Source organism: Marmota monax, unplaced genomic scaffold (assembly GCF_021218885.2).
Source record: "Marmota monax isolate L192 unplaced genomic scaffold, Marmota_monax_Labrador192_F-V1.1 WCK01_AAM20220418_F8-fsc00017, whole genome shotgun sequence".
NCBI classification, from domain to species: domain Eukaryota; kingdom Metazoa; phylum Chordata; class Mammalia; order Rodentia; family Sciuridae; genus Marmota; species Marmota monax.
In genome coordinates this window covers 20,508,167-20,526,920 of record NW_026695241.1, presented here as the reverse complement: position 1 = coordinate 20,526,920, position 18,754 = coordinate 20,508,167, and the positions used below count along the sequence as shown (strand labels likewise).

At 46.7% G+C, this 18,754-nt stretch overlaps 1 protein-coding gene across 1 annotated transcript in view; it reads right to left on the bottom strand.

Moving 5' to 3' along the window:
* Window positions 1-18,754, bottom strand: part of Ltbp2 (latent transforming growth factor beta binding protein 2) — a 108,199-nt gene that overhangs the window by 24,714 nt on the left and 64,731 nt on the right. Inside the window, exons 9-15 of the mRNA XM_046440875.2 lie at window positions 11,134-11,208; window positions 7,846-7,968; window positions 5,156-5,320; window positions 4,702-4,902; window positions 3,619-3,638; window positions 2,358-2,397; window positions 1,481-1,594 (exon numbers count right to left, since the gene is read on the bottom strand). Of these exons, the coding sequence (XP_046296831.1) occupies window positions 1,481-1,594; window positions 2,358-2,397; window positions 3,619-3,638; window positions 4,702-4,902; window positions 5,156-5,320; window positions 7,846-7,968; window positions 11,134-11,208 (738 nt within the window). The remainder of the gene's footprint in view (window positions 1-1,480; window positions 1,595-2,357; window positions 2,398-3,618; window positions 3,639-4,701; window positions 4,903-5,155; window positions 5,321-7,845; window positions 7,969-11,133; window positions 11,209-18,754) is intronic.

Below are 18,754 nucleotides of genomic sequence, written 5' to 3'. Positions count from 1 at the left end.
GAAATGCCTTGGGTGACAGTAATTGGGTAAAAAGTAGGGAGACAGGCGCTAAGTTAGGAAGCTGGATGGAGGGCAGACTCCAGGGCTGAGGCCTCAGAGACGGCAGAGAGTAGTTTTTTTGAATTGTATCCCTAATACTAGAGAAGCACCTTGCACTGATAGTGTGTCAAATGAGTGAATGGATGAATGAATGAATGAATGAATGAATGAATGAGGCTTTCAGCATCTGCATCTCCTTGGGGTCTTAGCCTGAAGCCCACACACCTAGGGCTCCCTGCCTGCCCCTACCGCTCTGAGAGAGCCCTGGATCTCTAAGGAAATGGATGGGAAGTGACCTGTGTGTGGACACAGAGGGCTTCACAGTATTTGCTAAACTGAACTAAACCCAATGTATACACTGGCTACCTTTTCCTGGGCCTAGCAACAAATTTGTGCCCTTCTGGGGACCTGTGGGGGTCCCAAGCCAGGTTCTATATGCTGCCCAGAGGGTGAGGTTAGGGGATGGCAGGGGAGAAGGGGGATTAGGTAAAAGGCTGAGGTGGGGCTTTGTTACACACATTGTTGAGAGACACCTGCTGAGCCTGGCCCAGCTTCCCTGTATCCCGGTCTCCCGCTCCCTTCCTCCAGACCCTTTTTTTTTTTGTCAGAGATTCACACTCCCAGCTGAGTCCCTCACGGGGTACATCACATCAAGCTCTCTGTGGAGCTGAGCCGAGGGGGAGTAAGCAGGGGACCCTGGGAAAGCCCAAACCCCACTCCACTCCTCACTCTCTAGACTGTTCCCTCAGGCTACAGGATCTTTCCCTTTGCTGAAGGAAGTCCAGGGCTGGGGCCACCCTGCCTCCTACTCTAGATGATTAGTCTCTGGATCTCAGTCTCTGAGGCTAAGAACACAGCCAGCCTCTAGAGAGGGCAGGCTCCAGGGCACACATGTGCACAGGGAGCAGCTGCGACACTACCAGTCTGGCTTCTCTTGAAACAAGTCCCCAGACAATGGACCTTTGAGGAAGGCACATTCCAGAGCAAGGTGGATTTGCCAGGGATCTCCCCCACACCCGCCTCTCACCATAGCTGACCAGAGGGAGCAAGCAGACTGCCTGCTCTTGGCACTTGGACAACCTTGGGTAACAGAACTTGGTTCCTTCCTGAAATCTCTCTCCCTGGGGGCAGGCAGCATGCTCCTGCTCCATAAGCCCCCTTCACGAGGGTACCCTGATTTTCCTGGAGGCCTTTGAGTAAGCCTCCCCAATACCCTGCATCCCTTCCCTTCCCCATGCTGGGCTTGAGCAGTGTCCCAGGGAGGGCCCCTGTTCACTAGGGGGACCCTGTGCTCTTTATAAAATGAGGCAGGCCACAAAGCCTGGACAGAGTCCACTGGAGTCTGTTCATCTGATTGGAGATGCCCCTACCCTGGAGTCAGCTCTGAGTAGTCACAGCTCCCAGGGTTGGGGCAGAGAGCTTCAAGGACTGCTAGAGCTACCTGGGGGGGCCAGGGTCACTTTCACAACAGTGGAGGGGGTCACTTGCTCCTCTTCCCAGGTCTCTGGAATCTCTTGTCCAGGCAGTGGTGGTGTTGGTCTTCTGATGTCATCACCTACAGAAGGCAGATGGGAACATGGCCCCCAGGCTGGCAATGACCCTTCCCTCCTTCCTGTTGTTCAGACTCACAAGAACCTAGAGCCTAGGTGGGTCACCCCTTGTGCCTCCCAGTCTCTTGAAACCTGACCTGGCACTATATAGAGTTAGAGAATTCTAACATGCATTCAGTCTCACCCTCCATTTTAGGAAAGGAGACTAAGGGTGTACAAAAATGGCCCCTTGTCCAAAGTGAGCCAACTTAATAGAGGCAGAACTGAAGCACTTCAATTTTGCAAAGTATTTCAGTGTTTACAGAACTCTATCGCAAATATCAACACCCACTGCCTGACCCAGCAGGTCAGGTGGCAATGTCCATTTTATGGGCAGAAACTCAGCTTCCTGGTTTCTGAGCACAGCTCCAGTGAGAAGCAGATCCACAGTTTCAGGAGGCAAGACAAGGCCCTTGGGGAGAGATTCTGGGGACCCAGCCAACCCCTGTTTCAGCTTGTGCCTCCTCTTTGGCCTGGTTTACACACTAAATGGCACCATGAGATTCAGAGTGAGGTGGATAGGGAAATGTTTGCACAGCATCACAGGGTCTCTTGCCAATCCCACAGGTGTTTAGGGCTCCCAGAGTGTATACATGCCACTGTAATTTGTGACTTCCTCCAATGTGAGCCCCATGGACCAGCTCATGCATTGTAACTCCACTATTAGACTAAGATCTCCCTTTCCTTCTCTTCTCTTTTCCCCAGGAGCTTCTAGGAGGAGGGACTCACCTGGGATCCAGGCAGGTAAGTAGGTGACATTGGTTGTTATCTGTATGAAAATAGAAGGTCACTTTGGATTCCTCTGTCATTTGCATGACACGTGAGCTCCCCTCACACTCACTCCACCTAGGCTTCCTGCCCGCTCCTTCCCTTTCATTCATTTAGGTGGTGATGAGCTCTTCCTGTGTGCTTGGCATCCTGGTGGGCACTTCTATCTAAGCTTTTAATTAATCTGCTCAACTGCCTAATGATGGTAGCCTGGAATACTAAACGAGCTCATGTATGTTTTGTGCCCGCTCAGTGTTGGCACATGGCAGAACATCAGTAGGTATGGTATCAAGGCTATGATCCCCACATCACAGACACAGTGATAGAGGCTAGAGAGGTAAACTAGAGGTAAACTAGACCCCTAGGTCACCGGACCAGTGTGGTGAAGCTGGAACCCAGGGCCACACCTGGTGTCCCTCACAGCAGCTGTGGACAGAGGCAGCTAAGCAGTGGAGAAGCAGAGGATAAAGAAGGCTGGGATATAACTGGGACTGTGAGGGCAAGGAAGGAAAGCCTTGGTCTGGGAGGACAGCCTGTGGTGCTCCTGGTGGAGCACAAGTACACAAGAGACACAGTATTGGGGGATGTCAAGTTTGCAGGTTGCAGGTGCAGGGAATAGTAGGGATTGGCAGCCTGGCAAAGGCTGAAGCATGCCCACTTCTGCTTCTAGAATGGTTTCTAGCAGGATGCCCAGTCCTGGGAGCACAGGGGAATTCTGGGCCCAGGGAAGGGAGTTGGATGTCCCTTCTCTGTGGGGCCATTTGAGACTCTTCATAGTGTGCCTATACTTCCCCGTGAGCCACCCGCAGAGACCTTGAGGTATAAGCTAAACTGACTCAGGAAGTGCCAGATCTGGAATGAACTGGAACCAGCTCTGGATCTCATACGTGGCACTGAACACCAGAATGGCACAGTCCCTTCAAACTTCCCGAATGGCCAGACCATCCCCGTCAGAGGGTGCTTACACAGGCTGCTCCATAACCAGGGCTGTTTTTATCACTGCCATGAGGGGACAATGGGGTCTTAGGATCAGCACCTCTCCCCCTCCCTGCCACTTCATCATCTCCCCAAGTAAAATCAATGTGGAGAGGAGAGTCTGTCCTTGGAAGAATAGTCTATTCTACTTTTCCTCCTTCATGGGACACTTCCCTGAGGCTCTGGTGGCTTCCAGTTCCCACTTTCTACCACTTTTACCCCCTCCCTGGTAGGAGGACTTACTCACCTGGCCAGCCTGAGAGTCACCTGGGGAGGTAAAGGTTAGAACATGAGCTTAGGGAAAAGTAGTAGCAGCTCTCTGCCCTTCACCTGTGGCCTGGTTGCTTCACAGTCTGCACCCCTGATCCTGTCCCCAGAGGATGAGCAGCAGAGATCGACTCTTCTTACCTTCCTCTGCCTACCCACTGGGACTGATCATCATAGAAGTCCAAGTCTGCAAGTAGCCCAGCTCAGCCTCTTGCTTGGTGAAGGGAAGTCTTCTGATTTACTTTAAGGCCTCCAGTGACAGAAGTCCTACCCCTCTAGGCCAGTCCACCCCATCAGTCCTATGACCCACCTCCTTGAGCTACCATCTCCTTCTGGCCACATGGGTCACTCAGCCCCCTACCTTGGGCGAAGGGCCAGGGAACAGTGCTAGATGGAGAGGAGTTGCCCCAGGTTTGGCCAGTGCTCGCGTTCATGACAACAGGGGCTCTGTCCTCCCTGTCCTGTCTGTTCCAGATTCCTGGGCCCATTTTGGTGATTGCACAGTTGGCTTGTTCCTAATACACTCACGGCCTCCTGAATTCAGTGTTGCTTAGTAACCTGGGCATGACTTCATGGTTTTCCATAGCACCTGCCAAGGAGCTTCAGACCCAGGCTTTTTCTGGCCAGGCACCTTCTGAGTCCTAGGCAACTGAGCTGGAATTAGTGCTCTGACCCTAAGGTCAGGGCAGGGAACCGAAAGCCTACAGGTGCTCCAGGATTCACTTGCAAGCGCAGTGACCACCAGACCCAAAATCTGGATAGCTGGGCAGGGGATTGAGAGGCTCGGTCAGCTGGGGAAGTATTGCTGCAGACCTCTCCCACCTCTGCAAGCAACCCCCTGGGATGTGGCACTTCTTGACCCCACACAGGAAAGGAAGGGGATGAGGCCTTCTGGTCAAGCCAGGCCATGAGAGAAGGCTCCCAGGGCTGCATACTGCTGCTTCATGTTCCTTTTCCTAATGCCCCAGAAATGGGACCCTAGGAACATAGGATAAACACCTCAAGCTTCTTCGAGGTGCTGAAAACTTAGAGGAAAGGGGAATATCTCCCGCACTCTAGATACCCTTGTCAGGGACGGTCCCAGCTTCAAGCCAGGTGTCGGTGGCTGCCCGGAGTGACTGCCTCTCTGCTGGCTGGGACAGGGGCCTTTGCTCCCTTGGGGGTCCGGCCAGTTCCTCCTCCTCAGCTTTCCTCATGGACAGGCGGATGTCTGAGCTTGAGTAGGTGTAGCCATGGCCAGCAGGGCAGATTTCCCTGAAGGCCTCTGCAAAGCCAGCACAGAGGACAAGCTGAGTGACACAGTTCCTGCAGGAAACCAGGCCCCTCCCTCTCCCTCCCTGTTTGGGACAACTGTGGCAGCAAGGAAGGAGGAAGCCCCAGGCTGGGATAAGCACTTAAGCAGAAAGGGAAGACTAAGAGTCTCCTGGCCTAAAAGGCTCTACCCAGGCTGGGGAAATGGTCACTGACTTTGAGGAAGCCCCTTGATAGCCAGAGCTGGGATGGGGACAGGGGGTTACCTGTGCCAGGCAGGGGACACTTCTCACACTTGCTGCCCCATGCTTTGCCTACACGGCTGCAGCAGCATATCTGCTTGGTGATCTTCTGGGCCAGAGGCAGGGTGCAGGTGGCAGGCCCCAGGGAGCGGTAGCACAGTCCCTGCTGCATGGAGACGGCCTTGTCCGCTGCAACAGACACAACCCATGGTGATGGCAGGTGGCCAGAGGGAGGAGCAAAGTGCAGACTGAGGGCCACGGATAGAAGTGTGTCTGGCTTCATGTGCTCAGACTAGCCTGGCCTATGTCTCAGTCTGGAAACTGGGGACCCTGAAAAATGCTCCCAAGAACTTTGGGAGGAATGCCTGAGCAGAATACTTCTGAGTCTCTTCATGCTATCCACTTGGTGAGGCTCTGGGCTCTCCCTCCTCACGTGGAGTAAGAATGAAGCTTCTTGTCTCCAGTTGCTTCTTTCCAGTATTTACTAAAGTCCCCATGTGTCCCCCTTTCTTGTATTTTGACAGTAAATACTGATATATTATCTCAGTGAAAGATGTGGAGGCCATGCCAGGTTGTAAGAAACTTGATTCATTAAAGGACAGACTAGACTCTCTGCAGGTGAGTGGAGGAAGGGGGAAGAGGACAACAGTCAAGGCTGAGGAGTCCATGATCCTGGGTGCCTTGGTCAGGCTAACTACAAATCCCTATGCCTACTGAGCTACACAACTCCCTTGGCCTTGGCTTTAGCATGTATAAAATAAGGATGATAATGATGTGCCTTGGTAGTGGGCACCTCTGTTTCTGCCTGTACAGTGTCTGTGCCCCATATTCTGGTATAAGCATCCTGGTTTCTACGGATACTGCCCCATTCCCAGCTTTGGCCCTCTTCCTGGCTGAGGAAGCATAGCCCATACTCCTGGTCAGTGATTGAGTCAGGGATGGGCACTTGCCTAGGAAGGCCCAAAGATAAGAAGCTATGGGACTTTACCTGGGTTGTTGGAAAAGAGGTTCTCATTTTTAAATTGAGTTTGCATGACAGAATGTGGTTTACCATAGCATCTGGCAGCCACTTTGAAGGAGCTATGAAACTGACACAGGAAAGAGAACAAGAAACCACAGGGACATGCTGCAGGTGCCTAGATCCAACCAGCGAGGCCACACTTGCCCCCAACACTTCCTAGTTTTGCCAATCAATTATGTTTTACTTAAGGTGGTTTGTATTGGTTTTCTGTCGCCTGCAACCCAGAGACTCTTGACTAATACACCTTTACAGTGTCGTGGAGATAGGAGCAAGGTATGTGAGAGTGACTTGTCAAGGTCACATGCTACACACAGGTCAATTGTCAGTCAGTTCACGAGCCCTGGATATTCAGGAGCAGTTTCTGCCTCTAAGAGCCAGCTCCTTTGGGAAGAAAGGGTCCTGTCCCATTGGGTTTCAGGGGGAGATGACCCCAGTGGGGACCGGCCCCTGTAGACTGCTTTGCTGACCCTGCTCAAGTGCAGCAAAGGAGGGAGGGAAACATCCCGCCACCCCCACCCACAGGGAGAGGAATCGATGGAGGGGGCTGGAGCGGGTAACACTGAGGAGGAGAGAAAATGAAGAGCTTTCCTGAATTAAGGGTCTCTTTCTGGGCCTAATAAATAAAAGTCACCTTGGATGTTGAACACACGTGCTTGATAAAGGAATCCTAAGTGATGTGGAGGAGAAGGAAGGGTTGGAAGCCCCTCAAGGTTTTTATCACCCGTCGTTGCCCCTGTGATGTTTCCTGAGGGTGGCAGGATGTGCTCTCCCTTTCTGGGCTCCCTCACTCTCCAGGTCCGCCTCCTAAGGTTCCTACCTGGAGACACTGGGTCTAGCTGCCCTTCTCATGGGCTGCTCCCACTGGGTGGCACCAGAGTCTCACTCCTCCCTGTGGCCTTCCTAGTCCCAGTACCAGGCAGTTTGCAGACCTAAGGGTTGGCTTCTGCAGGTAGTCCTGCTGAGCCGGAAGTGGCTGCATCCCAGGGGCCAGTCAGTACCAGTCTGTTCAGCTCTGGTCTGACCTTCCTGCTCAACAAAACCCCTGTGGGTTGTGTTTCAGCTCTGCCACTAGGAAGTAGGGCAGAAGCTGCCAGCCTGAGTCCCTCCCAGCTGAAAACTACAGGGGTAACTGGAAACAGAGCTGCCTGTGTGTACATGTGTGCCCGCACATGTCAATGCTCATGACTCATGACATATACATGTTCATGGACATTCAGAAGGGACCACAGGATTATGGAAAGGCCCAGGGAACAGTCAGCTGCACCACTGATCTGTGTATGGTCCTTTAAGAAAGGTCACTTAGCCACGTGACCAGGCTGCTAAACTCAGGCGCTGGAAGAAGTAGCCTTGGCTCAACCTGATGCTACAACAGGGATAAACGTGTACCCCAAAGTCAGTGGGGCAGCACATGGGACAGAAATAATCAGAGGGGAAAAATAAGAAATAGAAAACCTGAATTCCAACCTGCAAAGCCCCAGAAGGAAAGCTCAAGGCAGAACTCGAGTCAGTAACCACCTCTCTCTATTCCCTCAGGATGGGCCAGTTTGATTCATTGCTCCAACTCCAGGCTGAGTAGCAGACCCTGGCCCTCGGCAGAGGGTGACAGGGCCCAGGGAAATATACTGTTCTGGGATTGGCCAGTGCACCTGGAGGGTGGTCCCTCCAGGTGCACCTGGTCCCTGCCAGCACTCACATACACAGCGGCTCCGCGACGGATCCAGCATGAGGCCAGGTCTGCACGTGCACAGGTAGCTGCCCCGGGTGTTCACGCACTCGGAGTCCTTGCACAGGCCCAGGGTCAAGCACTCATTGATATCTGTAGGGATGGAGGAGAGACCAAGCACCTGTCCCACCGAGGCCTGACAACAGGGAGGGGCTGCTCAAGGGTCTAGGAATGCTTTCTCCAAATAGAACGACAAGATGGCAACAGAGCTGCCATTTCTTAAGTGTGATGCTTCTCTCTGTGCCTCAGTTTCTTCATTTGAAAAAATGGGAATAACTACTAGACAGTGTTTTGGGGCGGATAAAATAAGAGAAAAATTGCAAACTGCTTGGTTCAATAACTGGCATGGTCCTAATAGTAAGAGCTCACGTTTAGAGCATGGCTGTCATGCTGCAGAGTATACTGGGTATTTGATGTATACTATCCCATTTAACGCTCACAAACCAATTTGCCAGGTTGGTGCAAGTGTCCTCATTTTATAGATAAAGAAACTGAGGCTCCTCAGCCCTAGTGACTCTGGTAAGTGGCACGCAGAGGAAACAGAAAGGGGGACTGTCTGGGTTGGAGAGATAAATGACAGCCAAGTCCTTTTTTATTTATTCTCTTCCTTGAAAGACAGGAGCACCTCTGTGGAGCCCGAGACCCTGGGGAAGTGTCTGCAGGGGGGGAACAGGAAGAAGGAGGCCAGGGCATAGTGCTGAAGGGGCTGAGAAAGGAGGAGCAGGGTCAGCAAGGGTAAGCCGAGGCAGAGGGCTAGGAGGGCACTTCTGCAGGCCTTGTGAACACCCTCAGTGAGGCTGCACACCCCCAAGCCCACGGGCGCTCATGTTCTTCCTCGGGCAAGAAGGTGCATTCGCTTCCTCTATCCTGTCTAGAACTTCTCAGGCTGCATATTTTTCCTGCCAAGGGGAAGTCCCAACTCTCACACTCCAAGAAGTCAGGGGACATTTTGGTGACAGTGCCTCTGTGAACCATGATAGCAGCACAGATGCTGAGCATGAAAGGCCAGGGCTAGCCACCTGGGGCTAGGAGATAAGCCAGGCGGCCAGACATGAGTCACTGGCTCACTTGAAGGTTTGGGAAAATTGGCACAGGAAGAGGGGGCCAAAAGATGACGCCATTAGGACACCAAGGGGTAGCATGCCTTGGTAGGACACCCCATCGGGGCAGAGGCACCTGGAGACATCACTGAGAGCTGGGAAGGGAAACCCATCCACATGCTTCCAGATTGTCCAGAGTGACATGTCTCCTCACAAACCTGATGTGCCTCCCTTCACTTGAGAAGCTTCAGGCCTCCTTGTCACTTTAAGAGGGAGCCCCTAGCTCATAACATGGTATTCCATGTTTCAAAGCCAGTGGGTGAGGAGGTGGCTCTGATGAGATCCTGGCTTGCCTGTACTACCTACCTTCTGTGCCTCCGTAGGCTGGGAGCCCAGCACCTCTCAGACACTCCAGCCAGCTCATACTGTCCCTGTGCTTATTCCCTCTGCCTGGAAGGTCTGCACACCCGTTAGCTGACCAACTTGTGCTCATTTTTAAAGTCTTGGTTTGGGTATCACTTCTCCCAGATCCTCCCAGTCTGGGATAGGAATCCACCACTGGATCCCATGGCACCCGTCAAGAACCTTCTCTCATTTGTAATTTGTTTAGGGGACCATCTTTACCTGAGGCAGGGATTGGGTCTTGCCTATTACTGTGTATTTAGCAACTAGCACAGTGATATTGCTCACAGGACTCACTGTCATATTCTTTGGAAATAGGAATGAAAATAGAGAGGAGGGATGGGGCCTGTGGGTGCAGGGATAGGCGGGTTCCTTCCCAGACATGGAGACCAGGATTGGCTGAGGGGACAGGACTGGGGGAGGGGCTTGGTGTCCTGTATCCAGCTCTAAAAAGGAGCTCTAAAAAGGGAGGGAAAGGGGCTGGGGTTGTGGCTCAGTGGTAAATAAATAAATATATGTATTGTGTCCATCAACAATTTTTTAAAAATTGAAAAAAAGGCGGGGGGTGGGGAAGGGAAGAAAGCTCATTGAGAATCTGAGAATAGTCAAAAAACATAAAACTCCAGACTGGTAAACTAGCAGGAGAGGATGCTGGGAATTGTTTGGATGTGAACAGTCCTATTGTGCCATCAAGGACAAAAATACAGAGCCCTCCCTGCACCTGCTGTTCACTAGGCCCTTAGCCCACTGTCTTGGAGAAAGTCTGACCCTGAGCTAGGCTGGGCCAGAGGCCTTCCCTTTTGCCTGGTCCAAGCACCTTTTCTTATCCTCGTGCCAGAAATTCCTTCTAAAGCCTGTACCCACAAGTAGACATCCCATCACCCAGGCTTCCTAGGGCTCTTCTCTCCTGAAGAGGGATCTAGGGGATCTAGGGTGGCAATCTGGGCAATCACCTGACTCTAACCCTCTTCCTCCAAAGCAAACCATGCAGACCACTTGCCCAGTTGTCCAAGCTCTCCAAAGGGAAGCTGCCTGGACTCCCCGCTGACCTCACCAGCCCCAGCAGCCTCTTACTGGCAGGAGGCATCTGCTCAGATCACAGGCCCACAACTCAGTAGGGCCCCCACTCAGAGACCGATTCTGCTCAGTGGCAGTAGTTTCCCCTCAGTGAAGGCTTCTAGCCCCTTGGCCATCCAGGTCCCACTTCTCACCCTCCCTTAACTTCCAGTAGTGACAAAGCCATGAGCCCCTCCATCACCCTTTTTCCCAAGGTGCCCAGGGGCCTGGCTCCTTTGTGGATTCTATAATGCAAACACCTCAGCCTCAGCTGGCCCTCAGAGCACTGGCCAGGGCAGGGCTGGGCTTCATGGCGCCCTACCGAGGCCACCTGTATAAACTTCTTTCCTTTTCCTGGCTGTGGGGTGAGGCAGTTGGGAAGGAGGCCTGAGCAGCTAAAGGTTCCTTGTTGGGAAAATCTCACAGTCCCCACCAGCTCAGGCTGACTCCACCCCTTGCCTCAGTGGAAATTCCTCCCTTTCCAGGAAGCACACACAGCCCCAGGGGGGTACCTGGCCATGCTCTGGGTGGGCAGGGTGAAGATGGGAAGGAGGAAGGGAGTTTGACTCCCTCAAATGTCCCTGGCTTCCTTTGGCCTCTAGAACCAGCAGCCCCAATAGGTTCCCCAAGCTGATGCCAGTGGAGGCCATCCAGGAAGTGACAAACACTCCTCCTTCTGGGGCTGGGGGTGGTGCTGCCTCCCCCAGAGCAGGCCCGGTCATTTCCACTTCAGCCCAGCCCTGGCCTGGGTCATTCTTACCTTGGCAGTGAGTGAGGTTCAGTCTCTTGTACCCCTGGGGACATTCCAGCTGGCCATTTTCAATCACTGGGGAGGCTGAGGAGTGAAGGTACAGACAGGTCTCACTGGAGGTCCCCTGGGCTCCTCTGTCACCCACCCTGGGAAGTGAGGCACAGTCTGGATGTCCAGCCCCCTCAGCAGCTCTGTGGCCCGGCCCCCTAAGCCATCGCCCTGGGCCACTACACCGCCTCCCTCTCACCAGGCTCCACTCGGCCACCTTGCTAGTGTTCAAAATGATATTGAGTGAAATAAGCCTGGCACAGAAAGACAAATACAGCACGATCTCCCCTCTGTGTGGAACATGAAAAGGCAAACACACAGAATCAGAGGAGAATGTGGTTACCAGGGCTGGGTCAGGTTAGGGCGATCTTAGTCAAAGGGTACAAATTTCAGTTAGACAGGAGGAGTAGTCAAGAGTCCTATTCCAGGACATGGTGACTATAATCGATAACAATGTATTATATACTTGAAAAGTCATGCAGAAGGTAGATTTTAAGTATACTCAACACAAAAATAAAAATACCAAAAAATAATTGAACTAATTAACATGTATATTACATGCAAAGTAATATGCATGCTAATTAGCTTGAGTTAGCCACTCCGTGGTGTATTCGTATTTCAAAACATCATGCTGTATATCATATGTATATATGTGTATATATTCAATTTTTGTCAACTAAAAATGTTTTCAAAAATACAAAGAAGAAGGGCCTGGGGCTGTGGTTCAGCGGTAGAGCGCTCGCCTAGCACATGTGAGGCACTGGGTTCGATCTACAGCATCACATAAAAATAAATAAATAAAATAAAGATATAAAAATACAAAGAAGAAAATATTTTTTTCTGACTATATACCTAATATAGAGTTATGATATTACATATAGTATATATTGTACTACATTCATGTTATGCAACATAACATATGTCTCAACAGGTCTTATTTTTTTAAATAATTACAGATACACAGGAGATGTCTGATTGCAGATTGACTAACAAGGAAATGATTACCAGTGTTTTAAGCTGATGCACAACCTGCCTTGATTTCACAATGCCCGCCCCTTTCCACAGAGAAACAACAACCCCGAATAACTGACATGAAATAAAACAGGGGCACATCTCCATTACTATGGAGAGACAGAGTGCGCCCACCTTCCTGGAGAGCTCCTGCTGGTAGCATGCTATGCACAGACCCCTGCCTTTGCTGGAAAGCGCAGGAGACACGGAACATCATCTTTTTGTTTAAAAAATTTAAAAAGGGCAGATACTGCCCCCGCCTCCTATACCCCAGTCGCCTCTGCTACAGTCACCAGAAGTCATTTCTCCTAGGGCAGCTGCAGCAGCTTCCACCACACCTGGAGGTCCTTTCCCTGGGTGTGGCTACCACCATGCCACTGCTACTGTCACCAGGAGGTCTTCTCTCTGAGCGCAGCTACTATCTACTCCACTGTCCCCTAAAGCCACTGCTACTGTGGCCTGGAGGTCTTTTCTCCGGGCGCCACTACCACCTGTGTCGCTGCCGACGACCCATCTCCCGCTGCTGCTGCTGCCCAGAGGTCCACTGCCAGAGTGCCTGCAAGGTTTGGTTACACACAGCCAGCTCCCTTGGGACACTGGCCAGTGCCTGGGGACGGGGGCAGGGTGCCAGCAGGTTTACCACCACTGCCATCTCGGGGTACAGCTGCCTCTGTTTGGGGACACTGGCTGGGACCTGGATGTCCAGTATCAGGGTGTCTGCAAAATTGGCTGCTCCTAGAGTCTTCCACTGGGAGTGCTGGTGACCGCCATCTTGCAGCTTCTTTTCAGGGTTGCTCCTCTATGTGAGCGCATCCCTGGTGATCTCTCTGCAAATTGGAACAGGATCGAGATCTTGGGACTGCAATGTGACCAAGCCTGGGGTATCTGAAACCCAGATCAGCATGATAGTGAGGGGGTCTTCATAGGCCGGTCTGGGTCTGGCAATCGCATGAAGAATCAGAGACGGGACTGAGAAAACTTCGAACTCGACGCAAACAGTTTTTCAGTTTTCCATTGAATTTTTTTTCTTTCTTTTGTTTTTATTTTTAAATATATATATTTTTCTCTTCTCTAGCATCTCTACTGTTTTGGGGATTGGGTATTTTTCAGACATCAGTTTGTTGAGGACTGTGGTGTATGGATGGTGTTTTGCAGTTTTGTTATGTATTCTTACATTTTAAGTTTTTAATTGTATATATTTTTCCTTTTGCTTGTCTGTTTTTCTGGATTCTCTATCTTTTCTCCAGCTAACCATCAGTCTTTGTCAATTCCTTGTCTATTCTTACTGTAGATTTTTGCTTCTGTCTTCCCTCTCCTTTCCTCATGAACATCATATTCTGCACACTTCTGTTCTCTCTTTGTCCAACATTTGGAATTGTGAACCGTTTTGGCAAATTTGCTGTGGATAGTATGGACAGTAATTGAACTCATGGGTCTCTGTTGCAAGAAAACTGTGGAAGTCTTGACAGGATCTAGTGGGTTTGGGGCTGTGTGTTGTTTGCATTGGGTGCTGTTGATGTTGGTCTCCCCCCTTGAAGGCAAGGTGCTGGAAACCTTCAGGGACACTATAAGTCTGCTTTGGTAGAATTTGTGTGGCCTGAGATCCATACTACTAGATGGGAGAACACATGAACAACATGAAAAAACAAGGGAATAAAATGCCCCCCAAAAACCAAGATGCTCTAATGACAGAATCAAGACAACACAGTCGAAGAAATGTCAGAGAAGGAGTTTAGACTATACATAGTTAAACTGATCTGTGAACTAAGGATAGTATAAGGAGTGAAATCAAAGGAAAAGAAACCACAGGAAAAAAAAGACCACTTCAATAAAGTGTTAGAGATTGTGGGGGGAAAAAACAAGCAAAAGTCCTCTAAATAAAGGAATCAATTAACAAAATTTTAAACTTAATAGAAAGCATCACCAACAGACTAGACCACTTGGAAGACAGAACCTCAGGCAATGAAGACAAAATGAATACTCTTGAAAATAGAGTTGACCATGCAGAGAAGATGGTAAGAAACCATGAACATAACATCCAAGAATTATGGGATAACATGAAAAGACCAAATTTAAGAGTTATTAGGATAAATGAAGGAGTAGAGATTCAAACCAAAGGAATGCACAATCTTTTCAATGATATAATATCAGAAAATTTCCCAAAACTAAAAAATGAAATGGAAAATCAAATACAAGAGGCTTACAGAACCCCAAATGTACAAAATTACAGCAGACCCACACTAAGACACATTATAGTGAGAATACAGAATAAATATAATATCTTAAAGGCCGTGGGAGAAAAAAAATCAAATTACATATAGGGGAAACCAATTCGGATCTCAAATGATTTCTCAACCCAGACCCTCAAAACTAGGAGGTCCTGGAATCATATATTTAAATCTCTGAAAGAAAATGAATGCCAACCCAAAATTTTATATCCAGCAAAATTAAGTTTCAGATTTGAAGATGAAATAACCTCCCAAGATAAACAAAAGAATTCACAAGTAGAAAGCCAGAACCACAGAACATTCTCAACAAAATATTCCATGAGGATGAAGTGAGGAAAAAAAAAGTGAAAACCAGCAAAGAGAGGAACAAAGGAATAGTCAATAGCTAAAAGAATAGTCAATCAAAGGAGAAACTAAGTCAAATTAAAAATCAGAAATAAACCAAAATGACTGAGAACACAAATCACATCTCAATAATAACCTTGAATGTCAATGGCCTAAACTCATCAATCAAAAGCCATAGATAGACTGGCAGATTGGATTAAAAAATAAGGCCCAACAATATGCTGTCTCCAAGAGACTCACCTCATAGGCAAAGACATCCACAGACCAAAGGTGAAAGGATGGGAAAAAACATATCACTCACATGGATCATGTAAACAAGCAGGGATTTCTATCCTCCTATCAGATAAAGTGGACTTCAAGCCAAAGTTAATCAGGAGGACGAAAGAAGGACATTTTATACTACTTAAGGGAAATATATATCAACAAAACATAACAATTTTAAATATTTATGCCCCAAACAATGGAGCATCTATGTACATCAAACAAACCCTTCTCAACTTTAAGACCCGACTAGACCACAACACAATAATACTGGAAGACTTAAACACTCCTCTCTCACTACTGGATAGATCTTACAAACAAAAACTAAACAAAGAAAGTCTAGATCTAAATAATACAATCAATAATTTAGACTTAACAGACATATATAGAATATTTTATCCATAAATGAGCAAATACTCTTTTTTCTCAGCAGAACATGGATCCTTCTCTAAAATAGACCATATATTATGCCATAAGGCAACTCTTAGTAAATACAAAAAAATAGAGATAATGCCCTGCAGCCTATCAGATCATAATGGAATAAAATTAAAAATCAATCATAGAATAAAAAATAGAACCTACTGTAACACCTGGAGACTAAATAATACAATATTGAATGATGAATGGATAACTGAAGAAATCAGAGATTAAATAAAAAAATACTTAGAGGTAAATGAGAATAGTGATACAACATAACAAAATCTCTGGGACATCATGAAGGCAAGGGGAAGAGGAAAGTTCATTGCATTGAGCTCATTCATTAAAAGAATAGAAAGTCAACAAATAAATGACCTAACATTACACTCAAAACCCAAGAAAAGGAAAAATGAATCAACACCAAAAACAGTAGAAGACAGGATATAATGAAAATCAGAGCTTAAATCAATGAAATCGAAACAAAAGAAGCAATTGAAAAAATTGACAAAACAAAAAGTTGGCTCTTTGAAAAAATAAATAAAATTGGTAAACCTCTAGCCACACTAATGAGGAGAAAAAGAGAGAAACCTCAAATTACTAAAATATGTGATGAAAAAAGAAAATATCCCAATGAACACAACTGAAATACAGAAGATAATTAGAAACTATCTTGAAGATTTATATTCCAATAAAATACAAACCTTGAAGACATAGAGAAATTTCTACAGACATATGACATGCCCAAACATAGGACATACATGACTTAAACAGATCAGTTACAAGTAATGAAATAGAAAATGCCATCAAAAGCCTACCAATCAAGGGCCTAGGGTTGTAGCTTAGTAGCAGAGCACTTGCCTAGCTTGTACGAGGCACTGGGTTCTATCCCAGCACCACATAAAAAATAAATAAGCAAAATAAAGTTATATATAAAAAACCTACCAATCAAGAAAAGCCCAGGACCAGACAGATTCCAGCTGAGTTCTATAAGACCTTTAAAGAAGAATTAACACCAATACTCCTCAAAGTATTCCATGAAATAGAAAAGGAGAAAAACCTTTCAAACTCATTCTATGAGACTAATATCACCCTGATACCAAAACCAGACAAAGACACATCAAAGAAAGAAAACTTCAGATCAATATCTCTGATAAACATAGATGCAAAAATTATCAATAAAATTCTGGCAAATCACATACAAAAACATATTAAAAAGATAGTTTCCCACAATCAAGTAGGGTTCATCCCAGGGATGCAAGGTTGATTCAACATACAGAAATCAATAAACATACCTAATTACATCAATAGATTTAAAAACGAGAATTATATGATAATTTCAATAGATGCAGAAAAAGCATTAGACAAAATACAATACCCCTTCATGTTCAAAACACTAGGAAAACTAGGGATAGTAGGAACATACCTCAACATCATAAAAGCAAAAATGCTAAACCAAGGCCAACATCATTCCAAATGGAGAAAAATCAAAAGCATTCTCTCTAAAAACTGGAACAAGGATGTCCTCTTTCATTGCTTCTATTCAACATTGTCCTTGAAACTCTAGCCACAGCAATTAGACAGGAGAAAGAAATTAAAGGGATACAAGTAGGAAAAGAAGAACTCAAGTTATCACCATTTGCCAATGACATGATTTTATATTTAGAAGAGCCAAAAAATCCCACCAGAAAACTTCTAAAACTCATAAATGAATCAGCAAAGTAGCAGGATAGAAAATCAACACCTGTGTGTTCCTATATACCAGTGACGAATCTACTGAAGGAAAAATTAGGAAAACTACCCCACTCACAAAAATAGCTTCAGAAAAATAAAATACTTGGGAATCAATCTAACAAAAGAGTTAAAAGACCTCTACAATGAAAATTACAGAATACTAAAGGAAGAAATTGAAGACCTTAGAAGATGGAAAGACCTCCAATGCTCCTGAATAGGCAGAAGTAATGTTGTCAAAATGGCCATACTACCAAAAGCATCATACAGATTTAATGCAATCCCAATTAAAATCCCAATGACATTCTTCATAAAACTAGAAAAAGCAACTATGAAAATTATTTGGAAAAATAAAAAACCCAGAATAGCCAAAGCAATCCTTAGTAAGAAGAATGAAGCAGGAGGCATCACAATACCAGACCTCAAACTACACTACAGGGCCATAGTAACAAAAACAGCCAGTATTGGCACCAAAACAGACACCCAGGACAATGGTACAAAATAGAAGACACAGAGACAAACCCACATAAATACAGTTACCTCATACTAGACAAAGATGCCAAAAACATTCCCTGGAGAAAAGATAGCCCATTCAATAAATGGTGCTGGGAAAATTGGAAATCCACATGTAACAAAATGAAACTAAATCCCTATCTCTCACCCTGCACAAAACTCAACTCAAAGTGGTCAAATTCTTAGGCATTAGAGCAGAGACCCTGTGCCTAATAGAAGAAAAATCACCATGTTGGCTTAGGATCCAACTTCCTTAACAAGACTCCTACAGCACAAGAAGTAAAATTAAGAATCAATAAATGGGATTAATTCAAACTAAAAAGCTTCTCAGCAAAGAAAACAGCCAATAACAGGAAGAGAGAGCCAACAGAATGGGAGAAAATCTTTACCACACACACCTCAGATAGAGCATTAATCTCCAGGATATATAAAGAACTCAAAAAACTCAACACCAATAAAACAAATAACCCAATCAATAAATGGGCTAAGTAAATCTATTTCACAGAAGAAGAAATACAATCAATCAACAAATATGTGAGCAAATGTTCAACACCTTTAGCAATAAGAGAAATGCAAATCAAAACTAAGATTTCATCTCACCCCAGTCAGAATGGCAATTATCAACAATAAATGTTAGTGAGGATGTAGGAAAAAAGTACACTCATATTTTGCTGGTTGGAATTCAAATTGGTGCAACCGTTATGGAAAGTAGTATGGAGATTTCTCAGAAAACTTAGAATGGAACCACCATTTGACTCAGTTATCCCACTCCTCAGTACATACTCAAAAGACTTAAAATCAGCATACTACAGTGATGCAGCCACATCAATGTTTATATCAGCTCAATTCACAATAGCTAAACTATGGAACCAACCTAGGTGACCTTCAACAGATGAATGGGATAAAAAGATGTGGTATATATACATAAAATATATATTACTCAGTCTTAAAGAAGAATGAAATTATGGCATTTGCTGGTAAATAGATGGAGCTGGAGAATATTATGCTAATCAAAATAAGCCAATCCCCCAAACCCAAAAACCAAATGTTTTCTCTGATATGAGGATACTAATTCACAA